This window comes from Babylonia areolata, chromosome 1, assembly GCF_041734735.1.
Source record: "Babylonia areolata isolate BAREFJ2019XMU chromosome 1, ASM4173473v1, whole genome shotgun sequence".
NCBI lineage: Eukaryota > Metazoa > Mollusca > Gastropoda > Neogastropoda > Buccinidae > Babylonia > Babylonia areolata.
The window spans coordinates 18,802,341-18,821,794 of NC_134876.1; the positions used below are offsets into that span (position 1 = coordinate 18,802,341).

General features: G+C 41.3%; 2 protein-coding genes across 3 annotated transcripts in view; one reads left to right on the forward strand and one right to left on the reverse strand.

Annotated features, from left to right (window-relative positions):
* Positions 1–259: 259 nt before the first annotated feature.
* LOC143280391 (2',3'-cyclic-nucleotide 3'-phosphodiesterase-like) lies at positions 260–9,112 on the forward strand. The gene is made up of 4 exons (XM_076585028.1): positions 260–605; positions 2,009–2,578; positions 4,721–4,934; positions 5,420–9,112. The coding sequence occupies exons 1-4, from the start codon at positions 501–503 to the stop codon at positions 6,121–6,123; spliced, it is 1,593 nt and encodes a 530-aa protein (XP_076441143.1). The 5' UTR covers positions 260–500; the 3' UTR covers positions 6,124–9,112.
* Positions 9,113–9,684: 572 nt separating this feature from the next.
* Positions 9,685–19,454, reverse strand: part of LOC143280402 (uncharacterized) — a 43,832-nt gene continuing 34,062 nt past the window's right edge. For both annotated transcript variants that reach the window (XM_076585039.1, XM_076585047.1), the window contains exon 7: positions 9,685–19,190. In XM_076585039.1, coding sequence (XP_076441154.1) covers positions 18,340–19,190 — 851 coding nt within the window. In that variant the 3' untranslated portion in view covers positions 9,685–18,339. The remainder of the gene's footprint in view (positions 19,191–19,454) is intronic.

Below are 19,454 nucleotides of genomic sequence, written 5' to 3' on the forward strand. Positions count from 1 at the left end.
CCATGTCTGCAAAAGCGAAAGTCGGAGGAAAAGAAATTGAAATCGAGCATGGTTAAAGAAACGGGTAATTTTTCTCGGCGTAAAAACAATTTATAGTTAAAGTGTAAATAATTTGATGATATATATTTGGTTATTTGTGTATATTTATTCGATATTTACTCATATTTTGATATCACAATTTTTGTTTAGAGAATAATGACATCAGTGCGGGCCTGTGCGCATTGATCTATTTTTAGATCAGTGGCCTGTGCCCTTCTGCAACGATGGTGAAACATGTGTTGACGGCAAACAATGGTTAACTCGTTTCATAAATGAAATGCAATATCTTAGTTGAAGTCGGGGGGACGACTTGCTTATGTAGGCTCAAGCTGTGGAGTTCGTATTTAGATAAACCAAGCTAGGCCTTTGAGAGAGAAAAAACACACTGCAACTGACTTGAAGTTGTTGCAGAACGAAAGTCCCTGGTCTGTGACTTGATAGAACTAACAACAAGAACGACGATGTTGTTGCCAGCGTTTGTTGCTTCTGCTTCTCCCGTAATGGTGCAGGACATTCGTCATCATACGAACTCGATCCAGATCACCACATACTCCAATGTCGATGCGGTAAGGTATTCTCCATGTGTGGTATTCTCCAATGAAATTATCACAAAAACATCAGAATCATTTCTAGACAAATCTCTGTCTCTTTGTTTTTATCCATGTCACCCTCTGTCTCTCTCTGCCCGTCTCTGTCTGTCTGCCTGTCTCGTACGCACTCACTTTCTCTCCAGTTTCACAGATATTACACTTAAAGCTAAAACAAAGGTACACAGGCTCAGCACTACACATAAAGCACAAGAGCCCCGATGCATAAACACACACACACACACACACACACCATCAGCCAAATCAACACCCCCCTCCCGCCTCCCTCCCCCGCAGCTTCTGTCACAAATACACACACACAACACACACACGCCCACACCCCCGCCCCTTCTCACCCCCCACCCCCACCCCTGCCACACACACACACACACACACACACACACACACACACATACATGCACTTGGACAAACACAGAGCTGTCCAGAAACATGCATACACACACACACACACACACACACACACACACACATACTGCCACCGATTTGCTGCGGGAGAGGTGGGAAAAGATCTCTGATGCCATGAGCATGGTGTCCCGCATGTTGCTCAGTCTTAAGTATTTGGGAAACCCCAGAAAGACTGTTCCATTTTGGAAAAAAAATTAAGCAATGTTGGCTTGGAAATGATGCCAATATTCATTTGATTTGCAAAGGATTGTGCTCTACCTTCCATGCTAGACTTATGGCTGTTCTTTCTCTCTATCATTCTTTCAGTTAGGCAATCGATGGTGTGATGACCTTGTATCTGTTGGTTTGTTTTTTTTAGGTACTCTTTTACTTTTCCTAGGATTTCAGATTTTCCCTGGTTGTTTTTTCGTTGTTGCATTACCAGCAAACCTATCAGCTCACTCATTTCCCATCACACTTGCATGTCATGGGCATTATGACCATGTAAGCTTTTGAATCTGAAAGTTGCTCATTGCCTCATGCCACTCTAGGCTCCCCATCCCACTTTCAATTTTTTATAGGAGGTTCACTGAGTTAGAATCCTGGCATGTTGATTTATAGGCATATGAATAGATGACAGCCATTGAACAGTATGTGTAAGAGCTTCAATTTCCATTGTCCAGCTGGAGGTTGTGACTTTGTACACGGCCTTTCTCTTTCCTAATTGTTGCTTTGTTTTGTTTTCTCATGCACACACACACACAACCACCACCACCACCACCGCCACACATAGTGACATACACACACAGGAACACACTGAGTCACAAGGATGTGAAAAGCACTGTCAGTATCACATTAGGAAGGGATGGGTAGGAGGGAGCTGATTTTAATCTCTGTTTCAAAAGAGTGTGTGTGTCTGTATATTTATGTATTGCAGTTGGTGCAAAAGTTGTATTAAGCCTGATTTTATCTTTCAGTCAGACACCTCAGAGGTTGCAGTCTTCTGCAAGATCAGATACAGAAGGAATAAAGTACACATGGCAGCAATGCAAAAACCAAGTGTCCAAACTTCAGCCCTTGATGAGGTCGATGCAGATCCTTCTCTACTCTTCCCATTCCTGTGTGATCAAGAAACAAGGAACTTGATACAGAGGTCCAGAGTGCTTTTCCTCATGAGAGGTCTGCCGGGGTCAGGCAAGAGCACCATAGTCAAAGCCATCTGCTCTGCCTACCATTCCAGCGTAGTCTGCTCTGCAGACGACTATTTCTTCCAGAATGGTGTTTACAAGTTTGATGCTGCTGGTCTAGGCTCTGCCCACGAGGCCTGCCAACAGAAGGCGAAAGATGCGTGCAGTGCAGGTGAGCCAGTGGTGATTGTGGACAACACCAACGTGCGGAGATGGGAGATGAAGTTTTACCTGTCGCTGGCCAGTCACATGGATTACGTCGTCGTGCCTGTGCAGCCCAAGACAGCCTGGAGGTGGAACCCAGAGGAACTGGCCATCAGAAATAAACATGGAGTGGATGTTGAAACACTGAAGAGGAAGGTGAGAAACTGTACACGATAAAAGTGTGTGACACAGTGTCGAAAGAAGGACCCCATAAAGTATTTCTTAGTTAGTAATGCTGTTTTCTGTGACTTAGTGTCGAAAGAAAGACCCCTTAAAGTATTTCTTAGTAATTCTATTTTCTTTGTCTTTGTGTAGAAAGAAAGACCTCCTAGAGTATTACTTAGTAATGCGATTTTCCACTTTGAAATGCTTTGTTGAATTAATGTTTATCTGTTATGTAATTCAGTTGCAATTTTGATTACATAATAAAATTAATCAGATTTGTATAATAATTATACATGCACAGCGTTTAGGTTTGGTTCAGTCTCTACGTGTCTTTTGACCAGTTCACCACAAAATCAGTGGATCATTTTAGAAAATAATGGGTCAGGATAAATATCCCTTTTTGCCTCCTCCATTGGTGACCCGCCATGCCCCACTCACCCACCACACAGTGTGTATTTATGTACATTGCCTGTCGCACTCCGGTTTTTGTACACATACATGTGGAACAGTTTAAATGTGTGTGTATGTGTTAGCATGTGTGTCTTTGTTGTTATTGTTGCTGTTGCTGTTAGGTCGTTCACTGCTGCAAAGGAAATGTTTCCTGTTCAGGCATACGTGTATGTATTTGTGTTCTTGTACTATTCTAGATCAGGGAAAATTACCTTGAAACAGTCAACACACACACACACACACACACACTCTCTCTCTCTCTCTCTCTCTCTCTCTCTCTCTCTCACTCACTTACTCACTCACTCACACAACATAGCACACACAGGATCTGTGATGCATAGTTTGAATCACATAAAAATGTTCAGACAGATGTCAGGAAACAAACTGTGACAAAAGGGAGTGGGCAATAAGTGTTTAGGAAATCCTTCTTCGTGGTAGACCATTGTGTGAGCCTGCTTGTTTTCTGTGGCGCAAAAGGCTGCGAATTTGGCATTCAAGTTTTGTCGGTAGTTTCCTTGCTCAGATTTGCCACGTTTTGATTGCATTCATCAGTTTCATGTGTATCTAAGTGACAAAGTCAATGTCAAATTTTATTTCATAATGGTAAATTGAATAAGAAACAAATGCTTTTTTTTTTTTTTTTTTTTTTTTTTTTTTGTATCAGTCCATCCATGAAAAAATATAAGAAAAACAACAACAACAACAAAAGCATACTGATATTCATAAATACAAGAATAAGGTGATAGTAAAATATGCAGTTGCATAATTTCTGCTTCAAACACACACACTCACATACACACACACACACACACACACACACACACACACACACACACACACACACACACACAATGTTTGAGCATGAATAAACCATGCTCAGCCCATTCACAAACACATGTTCCCGCATATAATACGTATTCACTGCCAACACGAGCATTAGACAAAGCATTTCACAATTCATAAAAGTAGCTATTATCAGACAAATAGATCAAGACTTGTATTACTGCCAGTCTTTTGGACAGTCAGATGATTCTTAAGATTTTCTTAAACACGTTTTTTATTCATAAATACACATAATGCTTATTAAAGTGAGGGGGAGATTATTCTATGAATTTCCACCAGAGTACAGAAAGCTGGATTTGTAAAGGGTATTTCTTTGTCTAGGTATGCACATCATGTGGTTGCGTCTGTGATCATTAGTTTTAACAGTGTCTGTAATCTTTTTTGGAGCCTTTCAATACATACCACTATACACGCATACAGCTTTGTTGAAGAACAACATTACATTGTGTGTGTGAGTGTGAGTGTATGTCTCTTGAATTGAGTTCATGGTACCCCAGTGTTGACAGTCACACAAAGAGTGCTGACATACTTTTAAATGGATATAGAGAGAGAGAAAAAAAGGAGCAGATATTTGCATTATCTTTGCATTTGAACTGATAACCAGTGAGAATACGACTGAAGCTGTAGACCAGTGGATAACATGCCCATCTAGAATTGTAGACAGTGAGAAGATCCCAGATCATGAACATGTCCATGCACAGTCTGGATTCTGTCTTCCCCCTCCATCAGACCTTGACAAATGGTCTGGTTGCCGTCAGGTCCTTTGGGTCTCCCACACATGCAATAAAAGTCAGGACACATTGAACAGTTTGAATTTAACGCTCTTCTTCTTCCTTTCAGGTGAACCAGTTTGATGATGTCATTCCTGTCTACTATGCCTGGTTCATCCCACAGTCCTCATCCAAGCAGCTCACCTGCATTGCACAGTGCCTTCTGGAAGAGTGTGTGCAGAAATTCCCCAGGTTCTCAGAAAGGTTGCTGACACAGTTAAACATCTCTTCACCCGAGCAGCAACAGTTACAAGAGCTATTCAGTGATGAGTCAGCTTTCACAAGTGAGTTCCCTTTTCCCTAGAGCTGCAAAATGTGAAAAAATTTGTTGATAGGCTTCGGCAGCTGTAATTGCTGGTTTCATTGTTTGTAAATTTGTTTTTTCATCATTTTACAGTTAAAAAACAGACATATTACTTAACACACACACAACAACAAAATAAATGAAAGTAATGTGACACCCTAGAATTAAGAATGTATACGGGAATAAGGTTAGGCTACACAAACTGTTCACATGATACAATGTATCACCATGTAAGCATAATATACTGGTGCAGTGTTTCTTTATTCTTTTTTCCAGTGACTGAGAGGAGATGATAAACTGAGGTCCTGTTTCATAATCCATGTACTGTTCAGTGCTTCTGGCTTTGTTGCAAGTTTCTATTTTATATTGATCAAAATGTAACTTTTGCATTTTGTGATCTGAACTATGTTCTGTTGTAATAAATACTAAAGCAGTGTGTGTGTGTGTGTGTGTGACCCATTTCAGGACTGTTCAAGCAGTATTACACCAGCGGGAACAAGTCAGGCAGCATGGTGCACTGCACAGCCAAGTTCTGTGGCGGGGGCCGCGCTGTGGGGGCCAAAGCCTACCACGCCTCGCCACGGGTTCAGAGCTCCGTGGGCCAGTGTTTCCTGCTGCAGATACACTCCATCTGCTTCAGCCCGAGGACAGTAGGGGCTCGAGTGCTGCTCACCGACCAACAGCTCCCCCTGTTCGACAAGCCAGAAGAGAAAGACTGGGACGGGGCGCAGTGTTACTCCCCAGCAAGCAGCGGGGCTGGTGCCAGCAGAGCTCCGGCAAAACGAAAGAGCAGCTCTCCTCCATCGGACAAACGTGCCAAGAAGAAGACAGCGAGATCCACACGAGAAGAAAACGGTGAGGCTGCCGCCAGTGTTAGCTGGTCCTCAGCACCAGTGACGACGGAGATGAGGCCGACAAGAACGAAGCCACTGGCCAAGAAGTACGGCAGGTCAGCTCACATCACCATCGGCTGTGCGCAGGGGGTGCAGAACAGAGAAACCAACTTCGATGTGCTGAGGCTGTGTGACATGGAAGCAGGTGCTCCAGCCACTGACGCCGACTTTGTGCCGGTCAGAGGGGGCGAAGCCAGGTACTTTGGTGACGGGGTGTGCTGTGTGTACTTCCATCCACCCCTGTACGTGAGGACATTGTATTCTGGCTTTTACTGACAGCTGTTTGATGGTGTCCAGGAGAATGGAACCTGATGTGAAGGCAAACAGGTACTGGCACATCCCTGTTGCACTGCAGCATCTTTGTGGCTGAAAACAGACTTGGTTTACTGTTTGTGTGTTATTGAAAAGAATGGAACTTTGTTGTATATGATGTTAAAACGGACTGTAGATACTGTATTTATCATCCCCCACCCCGACTGTCCCACTTTCTTCCCCCTCCCTCACACTCACACACACACCACACACACACACACACACACACATGTACAGGTTGTTTTTTTCTGTCTGCCTTATGAAACTGGCCAAATTGAAAACAAACTTTGTGAAGTGAAGATGCATGATTCAAGCACCAATCGTTTCCATACTGCGGCAATTTACAGAGACATCAGGTTCAGATCTACTAATAGTCCAGTATGCCTGGCGAGTTGAATCCAAGATGTAGAGTCCTAGGATTCAGTATTACATTCCTACAGTATTCTGATTATGTTCCTGAAGTATCCCAGGGTTCTTTATATACTTTTAGGAGATCATCTCTTGATGAAATGACCACGTGGCTGTAAATAAACATTTACACACTGTGCACCATTGGTGGGGGGGGGGGGGGGAATACTGCAGTGCCTACTTCAGATGCCTGACCAGTGGCACGTCTACTGCACAGTGTGTTATTATTCTCTTGTAATCTTGTCTTAGACTGGAGCTTCCATCCATTACCCTTTGGATGTAGTTTACTACTCTCACTCTCAGCCAGGTTGTATTTTTACCCCACTATACTCACGTTTGGATTTGGACACCCAAATAAACCAAGTGACTCTGTCTGTGTTTGTTTTTCAATGGATGCCCGGCGTGCAAAACATGACAAGTCCAAATGGATGTAATCTGTGTGTCAACCAAAAGGCTTCCATTATTAAGAAACATCAAGCAGTATGTAAAATGTGTTTGTGTGTGTGTGTGTGTGTGTATGTTTGTATGTGTGTGTGTAAGTTACTGTTGAATCATGTATACTTAGCACACAATTGATGTTGCTGTTCAGTTATGTACTTAAAGTAAATGACAGGGGACATTTCAAAGGCAGCTGTCATTTTACATTTTTGATTCCACAAGGGTTAGTCATCTTCTTCCCAGTATTGTGCCTTATGTATGGGGCTGTTTGTAAAACATGCACCGGTAAGGTGAGATTTAACTTATGCTTCTTATCTCAGACTATTCCTTTTTCAAGACTTTGACTGTAAATTCAAAGCTTATTTGTATGCAAAATACCATGCAATTAATTTCTTTTTATCTGCATGTCTGTGATATCAGTCTCAGTTTCAGCAGTTGCTGTTATAACTGCTGAAATGTTAAATGTTTATGACATGTGTTTAGCAAAGTACATAGTTTTGTATTTTTGCAATGTATTGATTTCAAACTGATGAAAATGCAGGTTACACAAAGTCATTGGTTTTCTTTGACAAATATTTAGTCAGTGATCTGTGATTTTTTGTTTTCATTTTCTGTTTTATTGATTTATGTTCATGGTCTGTGTTTTGGTGATTGAAGTTTTTTCTTTTAGATTATGGTCACGGACATAATATTGGAATATTTAATCATTTACATCTGTCAGATAATATAATTTTCACTACAAATTCAAGAATGTAGACTCAAGTGTACTTGTACATGTGCTTATGAAGAAAGATAAACATTAAAGGAAAGACATTGTTCATGTTTACATGTACGGTGAAAATGACAGGGTTTTTTTTTGTTTGTTTGTTTGTTTGGGGTTTTTTGTTGTTTGGTTTTTGTTTTTCTGGTTTTGATTGGAGTTGAAGGTAACTGGGGAGGGGTTTGTGTGTGTGTGTGTGTGCGTGCATGCGCGCGCTCAGTGGATGAGACATGACATGATAAACATGACTTTGTTATTCCATTGTTACCATCAAAAGGGTCACCTGACAAAGCAGGACATATGTCATGGAAATAGCTTTAAATGACATGTTTGTTGGCATGGCTGTGCTTTTACTTTAAATTTGGTTTTTGCCCTTTTTTCCACACATAGACTGTTTACAGCAGTGATTGTTCTGAACAGAGACTTGTTTTTTTAAACATGTAATATACTCGTCTCTTTGATTTTCATGTCCATTTAAAAGAGTGATTCGCTTTTGTATGAGAGGCAGCTGGAGGTTGTCTCTGTGGTGATGGTGTTGGTGTGGGTTTTTTGTTTGTTTGTTTTGATTTTGTCATTTTGGCTATTAAATTACGTGATTTTAAAACTTTTGTTTTTGTTTTTGCTGCTCCATAATCAGTATCATCTCAGTGGCCTTACCCTAGACCAAATATGACTCATTCTGAATATCCCATACACAGCCACACCCAGGCTCACTCTGCTGCAGTCCCCATGACCAATAGTCTGCAAGGAATTCAGTGCTAAGCTGCTGCGAAGCCACACACCAGAAGAGACCCAGCATTGCTGTTTGAATCATTTTGATGGTGGTTGGTCTGGTCCATCATCACTAATCAACCCCCCTGCCCCCACTTTCTTTTAAAAAAAACACCCACAGGATTTGCATACATTTTTTTCTTTCCTTGTTTTGTTATTATGATGGCTGAGGATACAGCTTTTATGATTCATTTTTGTTTGAGACTTCACAACCAGGTTCAGGAGACACAAGCACCTTCATTGGTGAAGAAAGTGAACAACAATTTCAAAGATGGACCTGTAAAGTAGACAACATCCAATCACATCTTTCCATTTGAGCCCATGGTAAAAACTCTTGAGGGAGGGGGGGGGGGGTAGCCAAATGCCAAAATATCAGTGATGACTGATGTGATTTACTCTTACAGGGCCATTTCCTGGCATGACACTAACCACATTGCCATTGTGACTGTGGATGAGGTACATTTGTTGTGGTGCATGTATGTAGGAGTTTAACAGGAACATGGAGGTTCTGAATGCTGATGTGTTTGCTGTGAAACATGCCTATCAGTATCTGCTCAAAAAAGTTTGCAGTCCTTAATAAAGATTTTGCAGTGTGTGTGTGTGTGTGTGTGTGTGTGTGTGTGTTCCTGTCAACAAAAATAACAAACAAGATCTGCTCAACCCCCCCTTTTCGTGCCTTTGCAGCTGAACTGTGTCGGCACAAATTCTTTCAACATATGCAAGATGCAGTCTGAATATAGCATTATTGGATGATTTGAATGTGTACATTGGAACAGCCATAATCCTCTTCACATGCCTATTAAATGAAACATGCGTTTCACATCTTTCCATTTTCTTGACAGTTGAGAAGGGTCATGACAGATTTATGGTCTGAGAAAAACTGCCATATATCCTTTTTCCCTCAAGGTATTTGTCAGGGGAAAAAAACAGCATGTTATCCATCAATCAAAAGAGTCTGGCAAACTGATGTTGGTTGTGTAAAGAACAAGAAGTAGGTTTACTTGTGTCTTCCATTTAGTGGAATTTTAAGTGTGTATTTCTGTACTGCTGGTTACAATACATGGAATCTTTAAAATAAATGGGAGTTACTCAGTATGAACTGCCTTTTCTTCAGCCACACACTCACAGAAACAAATTAAGAAGTTGGGTTGTTTTTCAAATATTTATTTGAGTATTTATTGGCCATTACAAATTATAATCTTGATTATGTTAATCAGTGGTACAGACAATAACACAGGAACATCTGCTTACTCCTCCCACTCCAGATAATAAAATTAAAACTGGCCACATTGATTTGGATTTTTTAGAACTCCCACAGTTCCCTAAGCATAAAACATCTTCACACAGTTTGTTAAGCACCCGACATCTTCACTGTTCCCTAAGCACATGACATCTTCACACAGTTCCCAAAGCACCCCACATCTTCACTCGGTTCCCTAAGCATTTGACATCTTCATACAGTTCCCTAAGCACATGACAGACATCTTGACACAGTTCCCTAAGCACATGACATCTTCACACAGTTCCCTAAGCACAAGACATCTTCACACAGTTCCCTAAGCACACAACATCTTCACACAGTTCCCAAAGCACATGACATCTCCACACAGTTCCCTAAACATATGACATCTTCACACAGTTCCCTAAGCACACATCTTCACACAGTTCCAAAAGCACACATCATCTTCACAGTCCCCTAAGCACATACCATTTTCACACAGTTCCTTAAGCACATGACATCATACAGTTCCCTAAGCACATGACATCTTCACACAGTTCCCTACGCACATGACACCTTCATACAGTTCCCTAAGCACATGACAGACATCTTGACACAGTTCCCTAAGCACATGACATCTTCACACAGTTCCCAAAGCACATGACATCCTCACAGTTCCCTAAGCATGCAATATCTCCACACAGTTCCCTAAGCACATGACATCTTTCCACAATTCCCAAAGCACACAACATCTTCACAACTCCACAACATCTTGACACTGCTTTTCAAGTTTGTACATGCAGACATCGCGTACCACACCCAGGCACAATGCAGAGACCCCCCCTAGTGTTGCAGAACCAGACTCCCAGACCCTGTCCCATGGCACACTACACAGCAGATGGCAGTTCCATCACATAAGCACACACACACACTGAACATAATGTAAAAAAAAAAAAAAAAAAATTTAAGTATTTTCCTTGCAAAATTCACACTTACGAATTGTTGTCTTGCAATTTTGCAACTATCCTGAGTGTACCAACAAAACAAAACAAAGACATGCTTTTATACAAACATGCCATACAGACCAGAGTTAGATATATTACTATGCATCAGAGACACACAAAGACAGCATTTCATAGCGTAGTAAACAAACTCTCTGAAATACTCTCTGCACACAGACGTTACGGTCACAAAGAAACAAATACGTCATGAATATATATATCTGCTATAAATGTAATCTGTATGTCAAAATTGTTTGATACCAAGGCTGAAGTGGACTTCACACTTTGCTGAAAGAGGCTGTCATGTGTGTTAAAATCATGAGATGGGTAGGAAGAAACGCTTGGTTCCTCTTTTCATCCAGTTGGATATGGAAGGAAAGGGTTTAAGATCAGAATGATGGCCAGGCCGGGCATGATATACATATAAAAATATGAATGGGAATGTACAATCAGTAACCGCTGGAAATAGTCGATATACTTGCAGAATACACAGATAAAAACAAAGGGATGCCCAGAGTTAAAACATGAAGGTAAGATAAAACTAAAAGAACGTGTATAAAAACAACTAGTTTTGATTCAGTTGACTTGCTATGGCTCTAAAATATCAGAGATTGTGGTACACTATATTTGTATGTTTTTTCATCAAATGTGTGTTGATAAATTGGCTTGCATGGCAGGGACTACACTTCTTTGGCCTTTGCAGAATGGAAATGTCTTTTTTTTTTTTCTTTTTATACTAGTGATGGATTGACACATTCATCCTTCTCCGTAAAAACAAACAAATCAATCAGACACAAAACAAATTTGACTGATAACATGCACGTTGAACAATGGCAAGTATAGGAACAATTTGTTAAGTCTTCAATGTACGAAACTATGAAAGATGTGGTGGGTAAATAGATATACAAGATGGATTTATGTCTATTTGAAAAAACTCAGTGGATGAAGTTGATGGTTCTAATGTGTCTCTATCAGTGGATGCCATGGAAAATGCTTACTGTCTGACATAATACAACCAGTCATAAACATGGTGGGTAAACTGAATGTTCTTATTGTGCCCGCATCAGTGGTCATGGTAGATACAACATACATGTCAATATCAATCCATTTGGTGGTTACTTCGACATCCTGATCAACATCAGTGAATGTGACAGATAAATTATCAGCATCAGTGGATGTGGTGGGTTAAACAGAATTGGGTTAATTAGGATACTGAATGATGTCATAGGTAAAATTACATTAAGTAGGTAAGCATCAACTGATGCAGCAGGTAAAAATAGTCATCTTAATTGTGATACATCTACATTAACAGATATGATCAAATGAACATTCTTCAACACTGAGGCACAAATGATTATGCTAGTGTATATGTGGTGCTTTCTTTTTCCCCCTGCTGTCATCAAAACTTACTTTGACTTGCGGCCCATTTGACTGAATTAATTACTTTTCCTGCCTATCTTTCACTTCTGACGTGGACAGATACATGTATAGCTGATGCAGGTTGAATAAAGCTGTCATGGAAATATTATTTTTCAAGACTGATGACACTCCAAATCCAGTCATAGTAAGTTTGCAAGCAAGCCTAGATTGGCACAAGGGGGTTTACCTTGATCATGAGGCAATGCCGACTGGCTGTAAGTCTTGTTTCACATCATTGAGATGACTACAGTGTTTGGCAATTCAACACAGTATTTCTCTATGTACATAAGTAGGAATGCTGATTTTGCAACAAAAACAACAAGAAGAAATAACAACATACACTGCCAGCATGTCTCTGTGATCTTTTAAGTACACATGCACTATCATTTTTTTTATCTGCTCTTGGAATTTTTGTTTGTTGTTGATGTTTGTATGTTGTTGAGAGTTTGGGAAGCTGTTTGACTGTAAGTTCTCCACAGAAGATTCTCTTGGGCCCTTTCCAACCTGATGATGATTCAGGAGCATGCACAAACTATGTACAGAACAAAAGCAAACAAAATCTTTTTCCACAAATGAAAGTAAGACACTGCCCATGCTGTTGTTCACCCAGAAAGTATCAGCACAGAATAATAAAGTAAACAGAGTAACAAATTGAACCACAAATTAAACAAAATAACAAATTAAACTATCACTCTTTTTGATAGGACAGGGGGAGACTGGCCACTGACCTATAGATATCCAAGGCTCAGTGAGAATAAGAAAAAAAAAAAAAAAAAAAACATTTGCGTTCACAGTGTTTCAACATGTAAAACTCAGAGCTGTGGTTCTTTGCGTATCACAATGAAATATTCACAGAGCACATGTGACTAGAAAGGGGTGTAAGGACAGGGACCCGCCTGCACAGACAGATTGAAAGCGAACAGAAATCACATAAAACTGTCTTTTGTATTTACAACCACACATCTACAAGTTATTCAACATATGCCCATTCTTTGCCTGTAGTCAGGTATGGACATTATGATTTTCAATTCTTTCTTTTTCTTCATCACATTTCCTCTTATATTTTCATTGCAAAGGGGCTTAAACTTTGGAAGCATATTATGTATGTGTATCATTCTGACAGCACCATGAAAAAAAGGGAGAAAACTGAGATACAGCATAGAGTATTGATTTACTTTAAGGTCTGCCTCAACAACTGATGTGGCACTCTGTCTTTACAAATCATCACAAACTTATTAAGCTCTGATGTGACACTCGAGTGAATTGAAATACAGTGTTTCAAGAGAATGCTTCACGACATCATAACACTATCCACAGCAAAACGTTCATGAGTATAATAGTCTGGTTACAAAGAGTATATCAACAGAATGTTGTACAACTCTATTTCATATATCATTGACAATTGAAAAAGTTCACGAAAATAGTCTACAGAAAAAAACTTTAATCAGGAGAATGTTGTGCAGCAGTGTTTTCAACATAATCATACAACAAAACATTGGATAATGCATTCTCCTGAATAAGTAATGATAAGAACTCTGTCTTGCACACTGGTAATTCCAACAGTAGTACGACGCTCTTTGCCAAACATGGCCGCAAACCAACAGCATCTCTAACACTGTGCACAAAAACGAAACAATAAAAATATTATTAAAAAAAACTATGGCCACAATCCAACAGCATCTCTATCACTGTGCGCAAAACAAACAAACAAACAAACAAAAATAAACAGCTGAAAATAATAATCACAGAATGCTTTGTGAACAGGAATTGATACAACCTGACACTCATGACATACTACGAAAAACAAAAATGTGAGTCCTCTTTATAACGCAACTTTCCAGGGACATGAAAGTACAGGAGCAGATCTGTGTACATATTATACTAAACTGCCAGTCAAATATTTGCTGTTTGAAATCAGTTTTGCAGGACTTGGTGACATGTGGGTTTTTACCCATTCTCTTTTGAAACAAAAGCACATATACATGTATGATACGTAATGTCTGTTTATTAAAGCCAAACGATATTTGTATGGAGTGTTTTCTCCATCAGCCCTGAAAATGCAAACACACCAGTCCCCGTACATTCACGTATATCATCATTTTCAGAGGATACCATCAACAGTTTATTATCTCTCCCTGAAACCCCATGACTTTTCCCTTTTTTTATACAGTGTCATCAGTTTAAAATGTAATTTGAGAAGGTACCTGTCAATACCACAAGACCACGAAGATAATAATATATAAAAAGTACAAATATATAAGGCTGTTATACAGCACCTACTTTGAATGTGGATGCAAGTGTAAGCACAGCAGTCCATACCACACTTGGCACGAAAGAACTTTGATGACAGACTAGTCAAGTATTCTGCGTAGCAAATAATAAAGAGTGGAAACTCTCTCCATTCACAAGGCACACAACTTCAAGTCAATGCTGCTTATGCTACCAATTAAGCTAGCACACAGGTAAGTAAAAGGTACACTGGAACAAACCCAGACACTTCCACAAAAAAGAAAGCTCTGGGCTTGTCCTTATACCGATCATTTGACATGTGCACACAGCAGCAATGACAGAAGAAAAGTGCAAATACAAATTAGCTTTTAGTCAAGACTGGCACAGCCTTTTTCATCCTGAATATTGTACGCAAGTTGGTGACTTGAGAAGAGTCAGGTCCTGGTGTGTGAAGCCCCCAGTCACCCTGAAAGCTGGGACATACATCCCATGACCAATGTGTGCCTGCAGTCCCACTCGGTGAACATCCCATGGAGAGGAACAAGTTTGAACAGAGATAAACAGAGATAAACAGAGCTGTAAAACTTTTTGGGGTCAATATCTAAAACAACTGTCTGCTTTTTATACACATGCACATATGTGTATCTTTTTGAAGTGACATGGTGACATTCATGTAACAGCGTAACGTTTCATTCAGCAGTTGTACAACTCATGCAGGCGAAAGGAAAACACCCTCTGTCTTCACCTGGCTTTCTTCCTGAAGAGGACAGTGGAGTGAGCGAGGGGTGTCCTATCAAAAACTGACTCACGGTCAGACTGAGAAACTGAAATGACAGAATGTCTGTGCATTACAAATACAATACACACATGCATGCACACACAAGCACACATGTGCACACACACATGCGCGCAGGCACAAACACACACACACACACATATGCACACAACACACACACACACACGCACACACACACACACAACACACACACACATACAAACACACACACACACAAACAGAGATGGAAGGGAAAATAAACTAAATTCCCTTTAAATTTTCATGGAGAAATCAGCACTATGCTGTGGTGGACAGAGAAAATACACAACATACAGAGTGTCCTAAAACCTCCAGTGTGTAAGACCAAAACTGCAGCAACAAAATCTCAGCCAGACAGCTACTATTGGAAACAATGGGCCCCAGTCCCAATAAATGCTATTTTTTTTATAAGCTGAGATCTGAGAGTTGTCTATTGTTTAATGAACAACATTGCTATACAGACTTCAGTCCTGCTAAACAGAACAGAACTGGTCTAGAGGTCGAGTATATTCTGAATTGGTGGTGGGAGTGGGGAGGTGTGGGGTGGGGGGGGATCTTGCATATCATTTCATTTTTAAGACAAGGTACGGCAACAAGCAGATGCATTGTTTATAACAATTAATGTGCAGTCTCCTGAATATCGTCAAGTGTCAGTCCACAAAATGTCTTGGATGTGCGCTTCAAAACTGCTGCAAAGTCACAAGAGATCTAAACTATTCGATGTGTACAATGCTATTTGATGTGTACAATGATGTGCACAATGCTATATGATGTGTACAATGATGTGTACAATGCTATATGATGTGTACAATGCTGTCACCTGCCATCAGGGTGAAGGGTCACTGAGTGAGTACAAATGAATACAACAATACACTGCAGCAGCTCAGGTCAACTCATGTTGTACTGATAAATCAGTCCCACGTAAAGTACCATGCATTATACAAACATACCGGTTATAACTTTTATCAAGATGAACCCCGTCCTGCCATCAGTGGCAAACTGCGGAGACTGAAATCATGTGAACAAGATCTATAAATTCCCCATTATTTCCTGACAAACTGTCCAAAAAACACATACGTATGCAAGGATTTTTCCTGGTGTTTGGAAACAATATAATAAAGGCATAGAAAGTACAATCAGGGACACTGGAGGGGGAAGATGTTACTGTCTATACCGGTAACTTCAAACTAGTATAATTATATCCAAATATTTGAGCACATTAAATCAATAGTAAATATACTGGAGGAAATATAAGGTAAAATAAAATCAAAGCCAAACAAACCAAAATAGAAATAGAAAAAAAACAGAAAAAAAAAACATTCAACAACCCACCATCCCAATGAAAAAAAACTCAGCACTTACAATTTCTTAACTATTCTGTACGCTTCGGCTGTTTGCACTGGATTACAAATGGCACATAATCCCTGTGTAAGTTTTATTATCAAGATATGAAAAGAAAAGAAAAAAAAAGATAAAATAAGTAATCTACTCTTTGGAGTTGTTTGAACTCTATGTGGGCACTTGGTTGTCAGTTTCAGTTTCATCTAAAAGTGGTAGCAGAATCATTAACCAGTTACATGCACATATACAACAGTGACTGAGATAGTGGTACGATACAACATTCAAACTGACACAGTCCAAACGTGTCAAGACAATCAACTAAAACACTGAAGTATTAAAACACTGGACCAATGTCGATACAATAGCACCAATGTACCAATGTATATCAAATTCTAATTATGAAGTGCTCTCTCTCTCTCTCTCTCTCTGTATCTCTGTCTCTCTCTTTCTCTCTTTCTCGCCTTATCCCACTCTGTCTATCTTTAAAATCAATTAAAAATTTTGTTGGTTCATTTAACGGAGTAAGTTTGTGTGTTGGAGGCTGTATTTGTGAGTGCATATGATCATGTGCACATACATGCTTGCCTTTGTGTGTGTGCATGTGCCTGAACAAATGTGTGTGTGTGTGTGTGTGTGTGTGTGTGTGTGTGTGTGTGTGTCCATGTGTCTGTGAGTGTATATGCATGCAAGTATGTGTCCGCCAATTCATTTTTCTCCCTCATATTTAGATCTTGAAAAATTTCATAGAATTTTTGTGTGTAAAAATCATGTAAAAGTACAATAGTATTACTGTGGTGTGGCATATCATTGTGTGGTGTGGTGTGGTGTGGTGTGATGTGCATTGCATTGTGTATTGTATTGTATTGCATTGCATTGCATTGTATTGCATTGCATTGTACTGATCACAACAGTTCCTTGGTATCAAGTTTAGTTTTACCCTCCTTAAGAACAGCAGTCAACTTTTGCTCCGTTTGTACATTTGTTCACTTCTCAAAGCAGATTTTTCTACACAACATTTTTTGCACCAGACGCCTGCTGTACAACTGAGACTCTAGTTCATCGTGTCACCTGAAAGACTAGTAGAATAGATTTATTCAGGGGTGTGGGAGGGTAAGAAAAAAAAAACAACAACAAACATCTGTGTGCGAGTTGAGCCATGTCCCTGGATGGCATGGCTGTCTGGACTGGTGTTTCAATCATCCTTCTGCCTCCCTCCCACCCATACAAGCACACACACTCACATGAAGCAGAACATGGAGAATTTCTCTTGTTGCCAGTTCTCTGTCCTGATGCCGATATGCAGCTGCCTGCTTAAAAATCCATAAATCCATAAAATATTACGCTTTCTTTAACCCTGCATGTGCCGCCTGTGTTTCACCCTGCAATGGAAAAGCCCTCCCCCTCCCTACCCCTCAACTGCGACAGACTGTGTGTATACCACAACCAGCCACAGAGAGCCTGGAGAGACGCAAACATGCACGCATGCATGCCCCCCACTCCCCCCCACACACACACACATACACATGGGCATGCGTGCACACATCACACCCACACTTGCATATACACACATACACACATGCACACACACACACACATGGGCATGCATGCACATGCGGACATGCACACATACAACACACATATGCACATACATGCATACATCCATCTGCACACGCGTGCACACACACACACACACACACACACACGAAGACACACATGCATGCACACACACACACACACACACACACACACACACACACACACACACACACAGACACACTGGTCACAGTCTGGTGACCTCATCACTATCATTGATCCTGATCCCTTTGTACAGCCGACACGGTGTGTTCCCCTCATCCACCATTACCGTGATCTCAGAGTCTGACACACCACCACCATCACTGTCCCCATTCACTGGGCCCCCTGCCCCCTCATCCCCCTGGCCTCCCTCTCCCCTAGCCAGCAGTTGTGTAGTGGCAGTGACGCCACAGGCCTGAGCGCTGACCACATCAGCGATGAGGATCATCCGCATGTCGTTCAGCAGGGTGGAGTTGGACCGTGCCCGGCAGCCCGGCTGGGGCTCCCCGGGGTTACGGCCCTTGTTGCGTCGCCGCAGTGTTGCCACCTCCTCCGAGTCCGACTCCCCAACTTCCTCCTCCCCTATGTAGTACTTTGCTTTGGGGGCCCTTGAACCGGCATCAGTTTTGGGGGCCCCTGAACCGGCATTGGTTTTTTGGGGGGCCTCTGAACCGGCATTAGCTTCGGGGGCCCCTGAACTGGCATCATCACCCTCAGCATCCGACAAGTTCCTGGCACTGTTGGATGGTTCACAGCCCTTCTCGGTGGCGGCGGCGGCAGTGTCGGAGGAGTCTTTGCGAGTCAGGCTGTCCCGGGAGGAGTTGCCCAGGCTCTCCCTGGACGAGCCAAAGGGGCTGGGGTAGTCGAAGGACAGCTCACTGGCCGTGTCCAGGGTGTCCACGCTGCGGGCGAAGAAGTGCTGCCGCCACACACGCTGGTTGGGGGTCACCGCGTCCAGGACACCAGGGGAGGTCACCTCGCTGTAGCAGTCCCAGTCGCTGGACGTCGAGCTGCGCACGCTGTCCCGGAACATCCCCACGCGGCTGATCCGTCCACCTGAAATCATTGTGGGAGAGCAATGCGTCTTGAATGTTGTTGTAGGAGAGCAATGGGTCTTCAATGTTATTGTAGGAGAGCGTTGGGACTTGAATGTTATTGTAGGAGAGCGTTGGGACTTGAATGTTATTGTAGGAGAGTATTGAGGTCTTAACTCATTCTACCCTACAGCTACATACCTGCTGCAACTCCCCTGGACCAGCACTACATGAGACCCCAGCAGAAAAAACAGAGTGGTTCACAAAAACTGCGAAAACCGATGTG